We start from the raw sequence: 21186 nt of genomic DNA on the forward strand, positions 1-21186 counted from the left end.
TTAATCACTTTAATCACTTTAATCACTTTAATCACTTTAATCACATTAATCACTTTAATCACTTTAATCACTTTAATCACTTTAATCACTTTAGTCACTTTAATCACTTTAATCACTTTAATCACTTTAATCACATTAATCACTTTAATCACTTTAACCACTTTAACCACTTTAACCACTTTAATCACATTAATCACTTTAATCACTTTAATCACTTTAATCACATTAATCACTTTAACCACTTTAATCACTTTAATCACTTTAATCACTTTATTCACATTAATCACTTTAATCACATTAATCACTTTAATCACTTTAATCACTGCAACCACTTTAATCACATTAATCACTTTAATCACATTAATCACTTTAATCACTTTAATCACATTAATCACATTAATCACTTTAATCACTTTAATCACATTAATCACTTTAATCACTTTAATCACTTTAATCACATTAATCACTTTAATCACTTTAACCACTTTAATCACTTTAATCACTTTATTCACATTAATCACTTTAATCACTTCAATCACTTTAATCACATTAATCACTTTAATCACTTTAATCACTTTAATCACTTTAATCACATTAATCACTTTAATCACTTTAATCACTTTAATCACATTAATCACATTAATCACTTTAATCACATTAATCACATTAATCACTTTAATCACATTAATCACTTTAATCACTTTAATCACTTTAATCACATTAATCACTTTAATCACATTAATCACTTCAATCACTTCAATCACTTCAATCACTTCAATCACTTCAATCACTTCAATCACTTCAATCACTTTAATCACTTTAATCACTTTAATCACTTTAATCACTTTAATCACATTAATCACATTAATCACATTAATCACATTAATCACTTTAATCACTTTAATCACTTTAATCACTTTAATCACTTTAATCACATTAATCACATTAATCACATTAATCACTTTAATCACTTTAATCACTTTAATCACTTTAATCACTTTAATCACTTTAATCACATTAATCACATTAATCACATTAATCACATTAATCACTTTAATCACTTTAATCACTTTAATCCCTTTAATCCCTTTAATCACTTTAATCACATTAATCACATTAATCACATTAATCACTTTAATCACTTTAATCACTTTAATCACTTCAATCACTTCAATCACTTCAATCACTTCAATCACTTCAATCACTTCAATCACATCAATCACATCAATCACTTTAATCACTTTAATCACTTTAATCACTTTAATCACTTTAATCACTTTAATCACTTTAATCACTTTAATCACTTTAATCACATTAATCACTTTAATCACATTAATCACATTAATCACTTTAATCACATTAATCACTTTAATCACATTAATCACATTAATCACTTTAATCACTTTAATCACTTTTATCATTTTAATCATTTTAATCACTTTAATCACTTTAATCACTTTAATCACTTTAATCACTTTAATCACATTAATCACATTAATCACATTAATCACATTAATCACTTTAATCACTTTAATCACTTTAATCACATTAATCACATTAATCACTTTAATCACTTTAATCACATTAATCACTTTAATCACTTTAATCACTTTAATCACTTTAATCACTTTAATCACTTTAATCACTTCAATCACTTCAATCACTTTAATCACATTAATCACATTAATCACATTAATCACTTTAATCACATTAATCACTTTAATCACTTTAATCACTTTAATCACATTAATCACTTTAATCACATTAATCACTTTAATCACATTAATCACATTAATCACTTTAATCACTTTAATCAATCACTTTAATCACTTTAATCACATTAATCGACTCTTCATCATGAGAGTCTCCTGCAGTGCCGCCTCCAAACACTAGAGGGCGCCTGAAGCCAAGCCTCCTCCTCGTGGTCACGTGATGATGAGTAATTGTTCATTTAAAACCTTCAAGAGGAACTTTTGTTTCTCTCTGGAGGTCAAACCTGGAGGTCAAATGTGTCTCTTCACTTAGAAAGATGTGATGAGATCAATAATATTGATCAGAAACTACCAGTCGATCACATTATTAGATGTTTATTTTATAAGTACGTTTACAAGGCGATGGAAAGAGTTAGAAAGAGAACCAACTGTGTTTGTCACATGTTTGGAGCAACAGAAGATTTCATTGGATCAGCCAGCTGTCAATCAAAACAGCTGATTTGGTGTTTTGATTGACAGGTTGAACTGAAGATACGTTTTGATTTCTATGACAAAAATGAGTCGAATGTTTCTCTGATGTTAAGAGTGAAGTCATGACAAGTATATTATGAAGGTACATCCACGTATATCGTGTGTACTTCAATATATTGATGCGTAAATAAAGTACTTTATTTATGTGTAAATAAAGTACTTTATTTATGTGTAAATAAAGTACTTTATCGATGTGTAAATAAAGTACTTTATCGATGTGTAAATAAAGTACTTTATTTATGTGTAAATAAGTATTTTATTTATGTGTAAATAAAGTACTTTATCGATGTGTAAATAAAGTACTTTATTTACACATCGATAAGTATTTTATTGATGTGTAAATAAAGTACTTTATCAATGTGTAAATAAACACATCAATAAGTATTTTATTGACGTGTAAATAAATGACTTTATGTGTAAATAAATGTAAATAAAGTACTTTATTTACACATCAATAAGTATTTTATTAAGTACTTTATTTACACATCGATAAGTATTTTATTGATGTGTAAATAAAGTACTTTATGTGTAAATAAATGTAAATAAAGTACTTTATTTACACATCAATAAGTATTTTATTGACGTGTAAATAAAGTAGTTTATTTACACATAAAGTACTTTATTTACACATCGATAAGTATTTTATTGATGTGTAAATAAAGTACTTTATCAATGTGTAAATAAACACATCAATAAGTATTTTATTGACGTGTAAATAAATTACTTTATGTGTAAATAAATGTAAATAAAGTACTTTATTTACACATCAATAAGTATTTTATTGACTTGTAAATAAAGTACTTTATTTACACATAAAGTACTTTATTTACACATCGATAAGTATTTTATTGACGTGTAAATAAAGTACTTTATGTGTAAATAAATGTAAATAAAGTACTTTATTTACACATCAATAACTATTTTATTGACGTGTAAATAAAGTACTTTATTTACACATAAAGTACTTTATTTACACATCAATAAGTATTTTATTGACGTGTAAATAAAGTACTTTATGTGTAAACAAAGTACTGTTGATCATGTCGGCACAGTTTGAGTCCGTCTCTGGTCCTCACGTCATCATGCCCTCCTCAGACCTTCCTCCAGGATGTGGGCCGGGCTCAGCCGGCGCTGGCGTCCTTCAACGATCTGTCCAATCAGCTGCTGCGAGCGTACTCCTGCGACGACACCCGCCGGGTCAAGGAGGTCGCCGACGTCCACAACGCCGCCTGGACCAGCATCAACCACCGGTGAAGATACTTTTGATATGTTGATCCTTCTCTGGATCGTCTCCTCACGTCTGACCCTCAAACATCTGACCGGGTCTCGTGGACCTCAGGGCGAGCGAGCGTCAGGTGCAGCTGGACGCCGACCTGAAGGCTCTCCAGGCGTCTCTGAGGGAGCTGGAGAACTTCCTCAAGTGGCTGCAGGAGGCGGAGACCACGGCCAACGTTCTCGCCGACGCGTCTCAGAGGGAGGACGTGTCCCAGGACTCCGCCCACGCCCAGGAGCTCCGACGCCAACTAGAGGTAGGACTGCGTTCTTATTGTCAATATTGACTCCTGGTGATCCAGCGGGTCCAGGACCAGGTCCACGCGTCACAGAACCTTCATGTTTGGAGCTCAGAGGAAGAACGATGGTGTGTTTGAGCTTCTCCCTCGACTGTGATTGGTCGACGTCGGTTCCTCAGGTTGAGGTTCCTACACACACTCAACACCTGCAGTAACACAACTCTGACGATGGTTTCAGTCGCACACGTATGTCGCTGCTGTGAGAGTCGAAGTCAGAGACAGAAGATGAGAAAGTTGTCGTTGAGCTGCTTCTGCTTCAGACATGAATAGTTGTGTGAATGCTGGGAAGCAATCGTGGATAAATGAACACATGACCATATTTACAAAAATAACAAGAAAGGTGCAGTTAAATAATTATCTTGGTGTGTTCTTGTTGTGGAGTCTGATGGCAGCAGGAGGAAGGACCTGCGGTACCTCTCCCTCACACACCTGGGATGGAGCATCCTATCACTGATGGAGCTCCTCAATGCCCTCAGTGTGTGCTGGAGAGGGTGAGACAAGTTCTTCCTCATGGAGGCCAGCTTGCTCCGTATCCTCCTCCCAGACACTTCCTCCACAGGATCCAGGGGGCGCCCTAGGACGTAACCGGCCTTCTTAATAAGGCTGTCCAGTTTAGCCCTATCCTTTGCTGTCATGCTGCTCCCCCAGCAGACCACACCGTTGAAGATGGCAGAGGCCACTACTGAGTCATAGAATGACTTCAGGAGTGACCCCTGGACACCAAACGACCTCAACCTCCGGAGCAGGTAGAGTCTACTCCGCCCCTTTTTATAAAGAGCAGCAGTGTTATCCACCCAGTCCAGGCGGTTGTTGAGGTGAACACCCAGGAACTTGTAAGACGTGACAATCTCAATGTCCTGTCCCTGGATGTTCAGTGGTGAGGGGGAGATGGAGGGACACCGCCGGAAATCCACAATCAACTCCTTAGTTTTGCTGGAGTTGATCTGGAGGTGGTTTTCCAGTCACCAGTCAACAAAGTCCTGGACAAGTCCCCGGTACGACCCGTCATCCCCAACAATCAATGCTTGATGGTCTAGTACTACTTCCACTACTACTAATTCCACTTCTACTTCCACAACTACTTCCACTACTACATTCACTACTACTCACACAACTACTAATTCCACTAATTCCCGGTTGTTGTGTTGTTTCTATCACGGTTGTTGTGTTGTTTCTATCACGGTTGTTGTGTTGTTTCTCTCCCGGTTGTTGTGTTGTTTCTCTCCCGGTTGTTGTGTTGTTTCTCTCCCGGTTGTTGTGTTGTTTCTATCACGGTTGTTGTGTTGTTTCTATCACGGATGTGGTGTTGTTTCTCTCCCGGTTGTTGTGTTGTTTCTCTCCCGGTTGTTGTGTTGTTTCTCTGCCGGTTGTTGTGTTGTTTCTCTCCCGGTTGTTGTGTTGTTTCTCTCCCGGTTGTTGTGTTGTTTCTCTGCCGGTTGTTGTGTTGTTTCTCTTCCGGTTGTTGTTGTTTCTCTCCCGGTTGTTGTGTTGTTTCTCTCCCGGTAGTTGTGTTGTTTCTCTCCCGGTTGTTGTGTTGTTTCTCTCCCGGTCGTTGTGTTGTTTCTCTCCCGGTCGTTGTGTTCTTTCTCTCCCGGTTGTTGTGTTGTTTCTCTGCCGGTTGTTGTGTTGTTTCTCTCCCGGTTGTTGTGTTGTTTCTCTCCCGGTTGTTGAGTTGTTTCTCTCCCGGTTGTTGTGTTGTTTCTCTCCCGGTTGTTGTGTTGTTTCTATCACGGTTGTTGTGTTCTTTCTATCACGGTTGTTGTGTTGTTTCTCTCCCGGTTGTTGAGTTGTTTCTCTCCCGGTTGTTGTGTTGTTTCTCTCCCGGTTGTTGTGTTGTTTCTCTCCCGGTTGTCGTGTTGTTTCTCTGCCGGTTGTCGTGTTGTTTCTCTCCCGGTTGTCGTGTTGTTTCTCTGCCGGTTGTCGTGTTGTTTCTCTCCCGGTCGTTGTTTTATTTCTCTCCCGGTTGTTGTGTTGTTTCTCTCCCGGTTGTTGTGTTGTTTCTCTCCCGGTTGTTGTGTTGTTTCTCTCCCGGTTGTTGTGTTGTTTCTCTCCCGGTTGTTGTGTTGTTTCTCTCCCGGTTGTCGTGTTGTTTCTCTCCCGGTTGTCGTGTTGTTTCTCTCCCGGTTGTTGTGTTGTTTCTCTCCCGGTTGTCGTGTTGTTTCTCTCCCGGTTGTTGTGTTGTTTCTCTCCCGGTTGTTGTCTTGTTTCTCCCCCGGTTGTTGTGTTGTTTCTCCCCCGGTTGTTGTGTTGTTTCTCTCCCGGTTGTTGTGTTGTTTCTCTCCCGGTTGTGTCTCTAACCTGTTTGAACCAGACCTGGTTTCATCTTCTCCACTAATCCTGCTTTTTAATTTGCAACATTGTCAGAACCGGATCGTCTGGTTTCATTAAATCCTCAGTGGATCAGTTATGTAACCGGCACACACCCGCGCACGTGCACATCTGGCACACACACACACACACACACACACACCTCACGCTCACCTTCTGTGGACGCTGGTGCTGAGTATGTGAGGAGACACGGCAGCAGGTGCAGGAGTCGCTGCCAACACCTGCTGCTGTCCACAGAGCTGAGACTCACCTGGAGCAGGTTAACCATGTAGGTCATGATGGAGTCTTTGACCCGTGTGTGAACACACACACACACACACACACACACACACACACACACACGCACACGCACACACACACCTCAATGACCTCAATTCATTCATTTCAATAACGTCTGGAAAACTTCTGAGGAGATGTTGATGGACGAAGAAGATTCGATGATGAAACCAGAGTCTTGATGATGATGTGATTGACAGGATTTATGGTTGTGTGTTTGTAACGACAACTGATGCAGTGACAGATAATATTGTGTAGTAATCATGTCATTCATGATGTGTTCAGGAGTTTAAACTGTGTGTTATTTGTGACACACACTCTCTTAAATGTGTTTTAATTGTGAGACACACACTCTTAAATGTGTTTTAATTGTGAGACACACACTCTTAAATGTGTGTTATTTGTGACACACACTCTTAAATATGTGTTATTTGTGACACACACACTCTTAAATGTGTGTTATTTGTGACGCACACATTCTTAAATATGTGTTATTGTGACACACTCTTAAATGTGTGTTATTTGTGACACACACTCTTAAATGTGTGTTATTTCTGACACACACTCTTAAATGTGTGTTATTTCTGACACACACACTCTTAAATGTGTGTCATTTCTGACACACACTCTTAAATGTGTGTTATTTCTGACACACACTCTTAAATGTGTGTTATTTCTGACACACACACTCTTAAATGTGTTTTATTTCTGACACACACACTCTTAAATGTGTGTCATTTCTGACACACACTCTTAAATGTGTGTTATTTCTGACACACACTCTTAAATGTGTGTTATTTCTGACACACACACTCTTAAATGTGTGTTATTTCTGACACACACTCTTAAATGTGTGTTATTTCTGACACACACACTCTTAAATATGTGTTATTTGTGACACACACTCTTAAATATGTGTTATTTGTGACACACACACTCTTAAATATGTGTTATTTGTGACACACACTCTTAAATGTTTGTTATTTGTGACACACACATTCTTAAATATGTGTTATTTGTGACGCACACACTCTTAAATATGTGTTATTTGTGACACACACTCTTAAATGTTTGTTATTTCTGACACACACACTCTTAAATATGTGTTATTTGTGACACACACTCTTAAATATGTGTTATTTCTGACACACACTCTTAAATATGTGTTATTTCTGACACACACACTCTCCGCCCCGCCGTGACTCCGCCCCGCCGTGACTCCGCCCCGCCGTGACTCCGCCCCGCCGTGACTCCGCCCCGCCGTGACTCCGCCCCGCCGTGACTCCGCCTCCTGGCGGTGACGAGACCATCCGCGTCTCTCTCTCTCTCTCTCTCTCTCTCTCTCTCTCTCTCTCTCTCTCCTCCTCATTGATGCTGTGGTTGCCGCGGGAGACGCCGCTCGTTCTCTCAGGATCGTATCTCTTTAACGCTCCCTCGCTCGTCCTCCCTCGCTCCCTCGCTCGCTCGTAAGAAAGTGTGTGTGTGTTCACTCCTCCATCCTCCTCCCTCGCTCTCACCCGCATCCCTCGTTCCTCTGGAGGAGAGAGAGAGAGAGAGAGTGTTTGGTCCTCATCCTCCTGGCTTGAGTGAGCGGGCGAGCGAGTGCATGTTTCCAGCGGTGAACAAGTGAAGAAGAGAGAGAGAGAGTGTGTGTGTGTGTGCGTGCACGTGGATGTGGGTCGGCATGAGCGCGGCGCGGCGCTGCTAGCATGCGGTCCAGGCTCCCGCTGCTGCAGACTCGGCGCCGTCTGAAGATGATGGCCATGGTCCGGACCTCCCTCCAGAAAGTGGTGGTCTTCCTGCACCGGCTGCAGAGGATGGCCATCTCCTCGCCGCGCTACCAGAAGCTCTGCAAGGTACGTGGAGGAGGAGGAGGAGGTTCATCCCTCGTTTCATCCCTCGTTTCATCCCTCGTTCATCTCCATGGTTGACTTTGGCAAACTTTCCGAAACATCTCGTGATCTTCATCCCGTTTGTTGGTCGACACTTTCCTGCGGAAGACGGACCTACAGTGTTGTTGTTGTTGTTGTTGTGTTTGTTCTGGAGTGTGTAACTTGTGTTGAAGAGGAGATATTTGTGTGCGTCTGTCGTGGAAACTGACGATGTTTTCAAACCCGATCGAGTCAAAGGTCAACGATCGTCGCTGAGGATCCTGAAGCTTCTTCATCCTCCGACAAACATCTGCTCGTTGGTTAAATCCTCCTTAATCCATGGATCCAGAGCATCCCTCGCTCCCTCTCTCTTTCTCTGTCTCTCTCTCTCTTTCACACTCTCACTCGCTCGCTCTCTGTCTCTCTCTCTCTCTCTCTCTTTCTCTCTCTCTCTCTCTCTCTCTTTCACACTCTCACTCGCTCGCTCTCTGTCTCTCGCTCTTTCTGTCTCTCTCTCTCTCTTTCTCTCTCTCTCTCTCTTTCTCTGTCTCTCTCTCTTTCACACTCTCACTCGCTCGCTCTCTGTCTCTCGCTCTTTCTGTCTCTCTCTTTTTCTCTCTCTCGTTCAGTCTCTCTCTCTTTTTCTCTCTGTCTCTCTGACCCTCCATCTCTCTCTCAGTCTATCTCTCTCTCTCTGCTCCCTGTCTCTCTCTCTTTCACACTCTCACCCGCTCGCTCTCTGTCTCTCTCTCTCTCTTTTTCTCTCTCTCGTTCAGTCTCTCTCTCTTTTTCTCTCTCTCTGTCTCTCTGACCCTCCATCTCTTTCTCAGTCTATCTCTCTCTCTCTGTCTCTCTCTCTTTCACACTCTCACCCGCTCGCTCTCTGTCTCTCTTTTTCTCTCTCGTTCTGTCTCTCTCTTTCTTTTTCTCTCTCTCTCTGACCCTCCATCTCTCTCTCAGTCTATCTCTCTCTCTCTCTAGATCTCTCTCTCTTTCTACTACTCTCCCCCTCTCTCTCTCTCTCTTCTACTCTCCCTCTCTCTCTCTCTCTCTCTTCTACTCTCCCCCTCTCTCTCTCTCTCATTCTACTCTCCCACTCTCTCTCTCTCTCTCTCTCTCTCTCTCTTCTACTCTCCCCCTCTCTCTCTCTCTCACTTCTACTCTCCCCCTCTCTCTCTCTTTCTCTCTCTCTCTCTCTCTCATTCTACTCTCCCTCTCTCTCTCTCTCATTCTACTCTCCCCCTCTTTCGCTCTCTCTCTTCTACTCTCCCTCACCCTCCTCTCTCTCTCTCTCTCTCTCTCTCTCTCTCTCTCTCTCTCTCATTCTACTTCTGCTCACTAGAGAAATAACAAACTATTGAACATTCATTTAGATGTTTTGCTCTTAGATTGAATTCTTACTTCAGTTCATGTGGAGTGTTTGCCGTTCGTTCTTCTTCGCTCTGGTCGTCTTCATCACTCGTTCTTCTTCGTTCTGGTCGTCTTCATCCCTCGTTCTTCTTCGTTCTGGTCATCTTCATCCCTCGTTCTTCTTCGTTCCGGTCGTCCTCTGGGAGTCGACATGATGCCAGGCTCGTCCTCCAGGACCTCAGACTGGAACCGTGACTCGGCGATGATGGATTGAGTCAGAGTTGATTTCCTGGTTCACGTCCTGCACGAGGAGAGTCTGGCTCTTGTTGTCATGAGTGTTGATGGTAAAAGAACAACGGTCGCCTCGTTCTTTACTCCGTGACGACCTCGTGAAAACTCTCTTCGTTCTTCTCCGTCTGTGCATCATCATCTTATTCCACCGTCAATCATCTGCTCTGATGGTTGATCTCAAGTCAACTCGTGACTCAAGCCTTAAGTTACAAATGAAACTTGATCGTCAGACGACGTGTTTAGAGTTTCATTCTGGACTGACATGTTGTAAACCTACATAAATATTATATACACAATCATATTTACAAAAATAACAAGAAAGGTGCAGTTAAATAATTATCTTGGTGTGTTCTTGTTGTGGAGTCTGATGGCAGCAGGGAGGAAGGACCTGCAGTACCTGTCCCTCACACACCTGGGATGGAGCATTCTATCACTGATGGAGCTCCTCAATGCCCTCAGTGTGTGCTGGAGAGGGTGAGACAAGTTCTTCCTCATGGAGCCCAGCTTGCTCCGTATCCTCCTCCCAGACACTTCCTCCACAGGATCCAGGGGGCGCCCTAGGACGTAACCAGCCTTCTTAATAAGGCTATCCAGTTTAGCCCTATCCTTTGCTGTCATATCGTCCTGTTATCGATCGTCGACCTTTTAGCCGCCGTGAGCCGTGATGGTGCTTTTAGTCGTGACGGCAGAAGATGAATCTCTTGTGTTTGTGTACAACTCTCTGTGAGCCAATCACACGCCGGGAATTATTCAAGACACTTGAAATCCTTTTATAATCAACGACAAACACTTTCCACTCGATTAAAAGCTGAGAATAAATCATTTTTATCTGTAAATACGATAAAACCATTTTCAAAACGAGTCTAGAAATCCATCTGGTCACTGGAACACACCAGTGTTTGACCCTCGTCTCGTGAACCTTGACCTCCATCAGGGCTGCTGTGAAGCTCTCAGTGATGCAAACAAACGATGGAGTGATGAGTCACGTTCTTGCTCTTTTTGTTCCTCCATGAATCACGCTGGTGGTTCTTCTTCTGCTTCGTTTTGTGTGTCATGACGTCATGAGTTTCTCTCCTACGAGGATCCTTCGCACGTTTATTCATCTTGATCAAGTTCATGTTCATTTCAGGGCAATAATGTTGAAGCAGGTTTTGAGGGAATTATAAACGGGTGAATCGTTTCGTTCTCCTTCTGTGCTCTCCATGCTTCTGAGAGCACTTTATTGTAAAGTGCACTGCCGTCATGGCTGGTTGGTTCTCGCTCGCAGTCGCGTCTTCTCTGGGCTGATGCTCCGTGTGGAGCCACTGAGTGGGATCGTGTCCTGAGAAGTCTCCTGAGAAGTCTCCTGAGAAGTCTCCTGAGAAGTCTCCTGAGAAGTCTCCGGAGAAGTCTCCTGGGAGGTCTCCTGAGAAGAAGTCTCCTGGGAAGTCTCCTGAGAAGTCTCCTGAGAAGTCTCCTGGGAAGTCTCCTGGGAAGTCTCCTGAGAAGTCTCCTGAGAAGTCTCCTGGGAAGTCTCCTGAGAAGTCTCCGGAGAAGTCTCCTGAGAAGTCTCCTGGGAAGTCTCCTGGGAAGTCTCCTGGGAAGTCTCCTGAGAGGTCTCTTGAGAAGTCTCCTGGGAAGTCTCCTGGGAGGTCTCCTGGGAAGTCTCTTGAGAAGTCTCTTGAGAAGTCTCCTGAGAAGTCTCCTGGGAAGTCTCCTGGGAAGTCTCCTGGGAAGTCTCCTGGGAGGTCTCCTGGGAGGTCTCCTGAGAAGTCTCCTGAGAAGTCTCCTGAGAAGTCTCCTGAGAAGTCTCCTGAGAAGTCTCCTGAGAAGTCTCCTGAGAAGTCTCCTGGGAGGTCTCCTGGGAGGTCTCTTGAGAAGTCTCTTGAGAAGTCTCCTGAGAAGTCTCCTGAGAAGTCTCCTGAGAAGTCTCCTGGGAAGTCTCCTGAGAAGTCTCTTGACTTCCTGAGAAGTCTCTTGACTTCCTGAGAAGTCTCCTGACTTCCTGAGAAGTCTCTTGAGAAGTCTCCTGACTTCCTGAGAAGTCTCCTGAGAAGTCTCTTGAGAAGTCTCCTGACTTCCTGAGAAGCCTCCTGAGAAGTCTCCTGAGAAGTGTCCTGCTGCTCCCATTATGGCGTCCCAGTCTTCAGGCTGAGACGGGAATAAATCATTTCATCTTCCTGCCTTCGCTCTCCTGATGACGAACACTCTTTCTTCTAGGAATGTATTTTGGATCCGACTTTCATCTCACCGGGCTTTTGATTTGTGCGTCTTTATTTTTGAGGCTAATTTTGGCAAAACTTCCCGAAGCGACGACACTTCGTCTGATTTGTTTCGATCGTCTTCGCTCTCACTGTGTGTTAACGACCGCTCGCTGATGGATTATAGCTTCTAGGTTTCTGGTGAAGAGCGCCACCTGTTGGAGAGGTCAACTCAATACACACTAAATTGTCACTAAAACACCCACAAAACTAAGTATGGATTGATGGACACTTTCTATACTAAACGACTCCATCTTAGTGACGTTGACCTTGTAAATGGAGGTTAGGTTTTATATATATATATATATATATATATATATATATATATATATACTTACAGGTGTATCTTCAGCAGCAGTACAAGGATGACACGTCTTCGCTTCTGATACCGGCGTAAATAACTCATATTTCCCATATTTCTCATATTTCTTGAAACCAAAGCGTGCTGCCAGCAGGTGGCGCTAGTGTTCCTACAGCTGGTTGAAACCATCGTTAAATAGTAGTAGAAGAAGAAGCTGTCGCATCATTTCCTGTTAGTTTGTAGCAGCAGAGTTTGATTTGAGACAAACTATCTGTGGAGGATTAGTTACTAGTTAGTACGTACACTAAACTGATGCATACCAACTTCTAGTATACTAAGAGAAGTATGTTTGAGACATACTATCTGTGGAGGATTAGTTACTAGTTAGTACGTACACTATCCTGATGATACTAACTTCTAGTATACTAAGAGAAGTATGTGATTTGAGACATACTATCTGTGGAGGATTAGTTACTAGTTAGTACGTACACTATCCTGATGCATACCAACTTCTAGTATACTAAGAGAAGTATGTTTGAGACATACTATCTGTGGAGGATTAGTTACTAGTTAGTACGTACACTATCCTGATGATACTAACTTCTAGTATACTAAGAGAAGTATGTGATTTGAGACATACTATCTGTGGAGGATTAGTTACTAGTTAGTACGTACACTATCCTGATGATACTAACTTCTAGTATACTAAGAGAAGTATGTGATTTGAGACATACTATCTGTGGAGGATTAGTTACTAGTTAGACCATACACTATCCTGATGATACTAACTTCTAGTATACTAAGAGAAGTATGTGATTTGAGACATACTATCTGTGGAGGATTAGTTACTAGTTAGTGCGTACACTATCCTGATGATACTAACTTCTAGTATACTAAGAGAAGTATGTGATTTGAGACATACTATCTGTGGAGGATTAGTTACTAGTTAGACCATACACTATCCTGATGATACTAACTTCTAGTATACTAAGAGAAGTATGTGATTTGAGACATACTATCTGTGTAGGATTAGTTACTAGTTAGTACGTACACTATCCTGATGATACTAACTTCTAGTATACTAAGAGAAGTATGTTTGAGACATACTATCTGTGGAGGATTAGTTACTAGTTAGTACGTACACTATCCTGATGATACTAACTTCTAGTATACTAAGAGAAGTATGTTTGAGACATACTATCTGTGGAGGATTAGTTACTAGTTAGTACGTACACTATCCTGATGCATACTAACTTCTAGTATACTAAGAGAAGTATATGATTTGAGACATACTATCTGTGGAGGATTAGTTACTAGTTAGTACGTACACTATCCTGATGAATACTAACTTTAAGTGCACTCAGAGAAGTATGTGAGACACAGCACTTGTGTCGTCTCCGGGTCAAGGTGACCCGAAGGCCTGAAACCAGATGTAACTAAGTGAGAAAGTAAATCATTTGTATATTATATTCATTACTCTAAAAGTAACAGATTACTGGGAAAAGTAGAACATGAGTGACTCAGTTATTGATCCAAGGAAGGATCATAACTCGGGGTCAGATCAGTCCAAACCAGTCTTGGTTTTATTCACAGGTTTCTTGTGAAACAATCTTCTATATTTGCTGAGCTCACACCTGGAGTCGCCTCACCTGACCTTTACTCCTGACCTTTACTCCTGACCTTTACTCCTGACCTTTACTCCTGACCTTGCGGTTGAGCCCAGTCGGCACGTTTTGTTTGTTTTAACAAGAGACTTACAGGATTCAATCCGACGACAAAGCTTCTCCTCTTTCTTGCCATTGTCTGCTTATCTCTTCCGAAGCGATTGATGTGATTCTGGATCTGATTCATGCATCAGAGCTTCAGTCCAACCTCCACGTCTGAGGAGGAAGAGACGGCAGCGTAAATGCATCTCATGCCAGGAGAAACACTGTTTGTTTTCTTTTTCACCGAATCATTTCACTTTGTAGTGAATTGAATGTGTTTGTTTTGAATGTAACTTACTTTGTTCGTGTCATTGATGATGTTGTCATGTGACACTGCTTTGATTGACAGTTGAGTGAGTTATTATATGAAGCCTGAACATGTGACGTGTGTTGGTTCAGTTATTATTATTATTATTACTACTATTTCACGATGGGTTTGAAGGATCGTAGAAGTAGGTTCACGTCTCCTGTAGGAGGTTCACGTCTCCGGTAGGAGGTTCACGTCTCCGGTAGGAGGTTCAAGTCTCCTGTAGGAGGTTCACGTCTCCTGTAGGAGGTTCACGTCTCCGGTAGGAGGTTCAAGTCTCCTGTAGGAGGTTCAAGTCTCCCGTAGGAGGTTCACGTCTCCTGTAGGAGGTTCAAGTCACCCGTAGGAGGTTCACGTCTCCCGTAGGAGGTTCACATCTCCCGTAGGAGGTTCAAGTCTCCCGTAGGAGGTTCACGTCTCCCGTGGGAGGTTCACGTCTCCCGTAGGAGGTTCACGTCTCCCGTGGGAGGTTCAAGTCTCCAGTAGGAGGTTCACGTCTCCCGTAGGAGGTTCAAGTCACCCGTAGGAGGTTCACGTCTCCCGTAGGAGGTTCACATCTCCCGTAGGAGGTTCAAGTCTCCCGTAGGAGGTTCACGTCTCCCGTGGGAGGTTCACGTCTCCCGTAGGAGGTTCACGTCTCCTGTAGGAGGTTCAAGTCACCCGTAGGAGGTTCACGTCTCCCGTAGGAGGTTCACATCTCCCGTAGGAGGTTCAAGTCTCCCGTAGGAGGTTCACGTCTCCCGTGGGAGGTTCACGTCTCCCGTAGGAGGTTCACGTCTCCCGTGGGAGGTTCACGTCTCCCGTAGGAGGTTCACGTCTCCCGTAGGAGGTTCACGTCTCCCGTGGGAGGTTCACGTCTCCCGTGGGAGGTTCACGTCTCCCGTGGGAGGTTCACGTCTCCCGTGGGAGGTTAAGTCTCCCGTAGGAGGTTCACGTCTCCCGTGGGAGGTTAAGTCTCCCGTAGGAGGTTCAAGTCTCCCGTAGGAGGTTCAAGTGTCCCGTAGGAGGTTCAAGTGTCCCGTAGGAGGTTCACGTCTCCCGTGGGAGGTTCACGTCTCCCGTGGGAGGTTCACGTCTCCCGTGGGAGGTTCACGTGTCCCGTAGGAGGTTCACGTCTCCCGTGGGAGGTTCAAGTCTCCCGTGGGAGGTTCACGTCTCCCGTAGGAGGTTCACGTCTCCCGTGGGAGGTTCACGTCTCCCGTGGGAGGTTCACGTCTCCCGTGGGAGGTTCAAGTCTCCCGTAGGAGGTTCACGTCTCCCGTAGGAGGTTCACGTCTCCCGTAGGAGGTTCACGTCTCCCGTAGGAGGTTCAAGTCTCCCGTAGGAGGTTCACGTCTCCCGTGGGAGGTTCACGTCTCCCGTGGGAGGTTCACGTCTCCCGTAGGAGGTTCACGTCTCCCGTAGGAGGTTCACGTCTCCCGTAGGAGGTTCACGTCTCCCGTAGGAGGTTCACGTCTCCCGTAGGAGGTTCACGTCACCCGTAGGAGGTTCACGTCTCCCGTAGGAGGTTCACGTCTCCCGTAGGAGGTTCACGTCTCCCGTAGGAGGTTCAAGTCTCCCGTAGGAGGTTCAAGTCTCCCGTGGGAGGTTCACGTCTCCCGTGGGAGGTTCACGTCTCCCGTGGGAGGTTCACGTCTCCCGTAGGAGGTTCACGTCTCCCGTAGGAGGTTCACGTCTCCTGTAGGAGTTGTCTCACTTGTTCACGTCGTCTCTGAGCATCGGATCAAATTAGAAATAAGTTTGAAATGATGAGTTTCTCTCTCTCTCCGCCTGGTGTCGATCTGGTGTCGACTCTCTGCAGGAGGTTCACTTTGAAACTGAAGTCGACCTCCAGCAGAAGGTGTCTGTGGCAGCGTGAGGTCAGTGTGACCTTCCAGCTCCGTCAGTGTTCCTCAGTTTATTTCTCGTCACTTTCAAGCACAAAGTCGAGACATCTTGACCCAGAAGTCCTGGTGCAGCTCGTGCTTCACCTACTCAGTTTTAACAGGATCAGCAGGATGTGTTCCTCAGTCGTGTCTTTGGTCACCTTGAGTTACATGAGCTGAGCTCGTAGCACTTAAGAAGAAACTGCAACTCATCCCCGCTCTGACCTCCACTTCACACCGTGTCGAACCGAGCGATGCCAACACTTTTATCCGTCATAGTTGTGTAACTCTGCTCTTCCTAAAAGTGCCGTTTTGTTGCCGGTCATCAATTCCCTCTCAACACTAATGCTCTTAAGCTGTTGAGTAAGACCCGTGGTGTCAGCCCTTTCTCTTCCTGTCGTCATCCTCTCCTCTCCTGCTTGTGTTTCATTCTCTCCATCGTCGCTCTCGGCCTGACGACGCCTTCTTATCTCCTCCTGGACCATCATCACGTGCAGGGTCCTGGAGAGGCTCAGGGTCCTGGAGAGGCTCAGGGTCCTCGGAGGGTCAGGGTTCTGGAGGCTCAGGGTCCTCGGAGGGTCAGGGTCCTCGGAGGGTCAGGGTCCTCGGAGGGTCAGGGTTCTGAAGGCTCAGGGTCCTCGGAGGCTCAGGGTCCTGCAGGCTCAGGGTCCTCGGAGGGTCAGGGTTCTGGAGGCTCAGGGTCCTGGAGAGGCTCAGGGTCCTCGGAGGGTCAGGGTCCTCGGAGGCTCAGGGTCCTCGGAGGGTCAGGGTCCTGGAGGCTCAGGGTCCTCGGAGGGTCAGGGTCCTCGGAGGGTCATGGGTCCTGGAGGCTCAGGGTCCTCGGAGGCTCAGGGTCCTGGAGGCTCAGGGTCCTCGGAGGCTCGGGGTCCTTAAGGCTCGGGGTCCTCGGAGGCTCAGGGTCCTCGGAGGCTCAGGGTCCTCGGAGGCACAGGATCCTGGAGGGTCAGGGTCCTCGGAGGGTCAGGGTTCTCGGAGGGTCAGGGTCCTGGAGGCTCAGGGTCCTCGGAGGCTCAGGGTCCTGAAGGCTCAGGGTCCTCGGAGGCTCAGGGTCCTGCAGGCTCAGGGTCCTCGGAGGGTCAGGGTTCTGGAGGCTCAGGGTCCTGGAGGCTCAGGGTCCTCGGAGGCTCAGGGTCCTGGAGGCTCAGGGTCCTGGGAGGCTCAGGGTCCTCGGAGGCTCAGGGTCCTCGGAGGCTCAGGGTCCTCGGAGGCTCAGGGTCCTCGGAGGCTCAGGGTCCTGCAGGCTCAGGGTCCTCGGAGGGTCAGGGTCCTCGGAGGGTCAGGGTTCTGGAGGCTTAGGGTCCTGGAGGCTCGGGGTCCTGGAGGCTCGGGGTCCTCGGAGGCTCGGGGTCCTGGAGGCTCGGGGTCCTGGAGGCTCAGGGTCCTCGGAGGGTCAGGGTCCTGGAGGCTCAGGGTCCTCGGAGGGTTAGGGTTCTGGAGGCTCAGGGTCCTCGGAGGCTCAGGGTCCTGGAGGCTCAGGGTCCTCTGAGGCTCAGGGTCCTCGGAGGCTCAGGGTCCTGGAGGCTCGGGGTCCTCGGAGGCTCAGGGTCCTCGGAGGCTGTGTGGACCTCGACTGTGAGGAGGTGAGACATGTTGGATCGAGGTCGACTCAGACACGAGGAGATCTTCCTCAGGAACGTGTCGAGCGCGATGAGAAGATCAAGTGAGGAACGGACATGAAGGACACACCAGGTCTTTGGAAAAATGCTGAGGAGAACCAGGCAGCCCTGAAGCCCTCGAAGCTCTCGCCCTCGGTGTCTTACTGTGGATTCAGGAGAAGCTCCTTCAGCGACGAGTGGGTCTTCTGAAGATGCCGGGACGAGCGCGAGGCTTAATTAAAAAGCAATTACCTTCTGTCTCGGCGGACGAGGAGAAGCTTCCGATGATCTGGTGTTTGTCGAGCGAGACCCTCATCCGGCCAACAAGTCCTCGCTGCTGTTTATGGATCCAATGGAGCTTCAAATGATTGTTCATCGGCGAGAAGAGCGTCTCTGTTCATCTCCAAAGGGCAAATAATCCCAGTTTCCACGGGTCGTTTCCAACAAACCATAACATGGTCCATTACAGTACGGCAGGAGCTTATCTCTTATCTCAAGGCCTCTCATTCAATTTGGTTAATGAGCGTCATTAAAGTGTCGTTAAAGAAACTGCTGTCAAGCTCTTCGTGAGGCGTCGCACACTGTTGTCACGCAGAGACGCACAACATCACGCTGGGACTCGCAACATCACGCTGAGACTCGCATCACGCAGACTCACAACATCACGCAGAGACTCACAACATCACGCTGAGACTCACAACATCACGCTGAGACTCACAACACAGACTCACAACATCACGCAGAGACTCACAACATCACGCTGAGACTCGCATCACGCAGACTCACAACATCACGCAGAGACTCGCAACATCACGCAGACTCACAACATCACGCTGAGAGTCACAACACAGACTCACAACATCACACACAGACTCACAACATCACGCTGAGACTCACAACATCACGCAGAGACTCACAACATCATGCTGAGACTCACAACATCACGCCGAGACTCACAACATCATGCTGAGACTCACAACATCACGCCGAGACTCACAACATCATGCTGAGACTCACAACATCACGCTGAGACTCACAACATCATGCTGAGACTCACAACATCACGCCGAGACTCACAACATCACGCCGAGACTCACAACATCACGCAGAGACTCACAACATCACGCAGAGACTCACAACATCACGCTGAGACTCGCAACATCACGCCGAGACTCACAACATCACGCTGAGAGTCACAACACAGACTCACAACATCACACACAGACTCACAACATCACGCTGAGACTCACAACATCACGCAGAGACTCACAACATCACGCCGAGACTCACAACATCATGCTGAGACTCACAACATCATGCTGAGACTCACAACATCATGCTGAGACTCACAACATCACGCAGAGACTCACAACATCACGCAGAGACTCACAACATCACGCTGAGACTCACAACATCACGCTGAGACTCACAACATCACGCTGAGACTCACAACATCACACTGAGACTCACAACATCACGCCGAGACTCACAACATCACGCTGAGACTCACAACATCACGCTGAGACTCACAACATCACGCTGAGACTCACAACATCACACACAGACTCACAACATCACGCTGAGACTCACAACATCACGCAGACTCACAACATCACGCTGAGACTCACAACACAGACTCACAACATCACACACAGACTCACAACATCACGCTGAGACTCACAACATCACGCTGAGACTCACAACATCACGCCGAGACTCACAACATCACACACAGACTCACAACATCACACACAGACTCACAACATCACACACAGACGCACAACATCACACACTGACTCACAACATCACACACAGACTCACAACATCACACACAGACTCACAACATCACACACTGACTCACAACATCACACAGAGACTCACAACATCACACACTGACTCACAACATCACACACAGACTCACAACATCACACACAGACTCACAACATCACACACAGACTCACAACATCACTCAGAGACTCACAACATCACACACAGACTCACAACATCACACACAGACTCACAACATCACTCAGAGACTCACAACATCACACACAGACTCACAACATCACACACAGACTCACAACATCACACACAGACTCACAACATCACACACAGACTCACAACATCACACACAGACTCACAACATCACGCAGACTCACAACATCACACACAGACTCGCAACATCACACAGAGACTCACAACATCACACACAGACTCACAACATCACACACAGACTCACAACATCACTCAGAGACTCACAACATCACACACAGACTCACAACATCACACACAGACTCACAACATCACACACAGACTCACAACATCACGCAGAGACTCACAACATCACACACAGACTCACAACTTCACACAGACTCACAACATCACACACTGACTCACAACATCACACACAGACTCACAACATCACACACAGACTCACAACATCACACACAGACTCACAACTTCACACACAGACTCACAACATCACACACAGACTCACAACATCACACACAGACTCACAACATCACACACAGACTCACAACATCACGCAGAGACTCACAACATCACACACAGACTCACAACATCACACACGGACTCACAACATCACACACGGATTCACAACATCACACACGGACTCACAACATCACACACGGACTCACAACATCACACACGGACTCACAACATCACACACGGACTCACAACATCACACACAGACTCACAACATCACACACAGACTCACAACATCACACACAGACTCACAACATCACACAGAGACTCACAACATCACACACTGACTCACAACATCACACACAGACTCACAACATCACACACAGACTCACAACATCACTCAGAAACTCACAACATCACACACAGACTCACAACATCACACACAGACTCACAACATCACTCAGAGACTCACAACATCACACACAGACTCACAACATCACTCAGAGACTCACAACATCACACACAGACTCACAACATCACGCCGAGACTCACAACATCACACACAGACTCACAACATCATGCCGAGACTCACAACATCACACACAGACTCACAACATCACACACAGACTCACAACATCACACACAGACTCACAACATCACACACAGACTCACAACATCACGCTGAGACTCACAACATCACGCAGAGACTCACAACATCATGCTGAGACTCGCAACATCACGCTGAGACTCACAACATCACGCAGAGACTCACAACA

General features: G+C 45.6%; 1 protein-coding gene across 5 annotated transcripts in view; it reads left to right on the plus strand.

Annotated features, from left to right (window-relative positions):
• The window catches only part of utrn (utrophin), a 262181-nt gene that overhangs the window by 112163 nt on the left and 128832 nt on the right, over window positions 1-21186 (plus strand). For all 5 annotated transcript variants that reach the window (XM_087805312.1, XM_087805309.1, XM_087805311.1 and 2 more), the window contains 2 exons: window positions 3339-3493; window positions 3583-3772. In XM_087805312.1, the coding sequence (XP_087661438.1) occupies window positions 3339-3493; window positions 3583-3772 (345 nt within the window). The remainder of the gene's footprint in view (window positions 1-3338; window positions 3494-3582; window positions 3773-21186) is intronic.

This window comes from Callionymus lyra, chromosome 13 (assembly GCF_982586985.1).
Source record: "Callionymus lyra chromosome 13, fCalLyr1.hap1.1, whole genome shotgun sequence".
Lineage (NCBI taxonomy): Eukaryota > Metazoa > Chordata > Actinopteri > Syngnathiformes > Callionymidae > Callionymus > Callionymus lyra.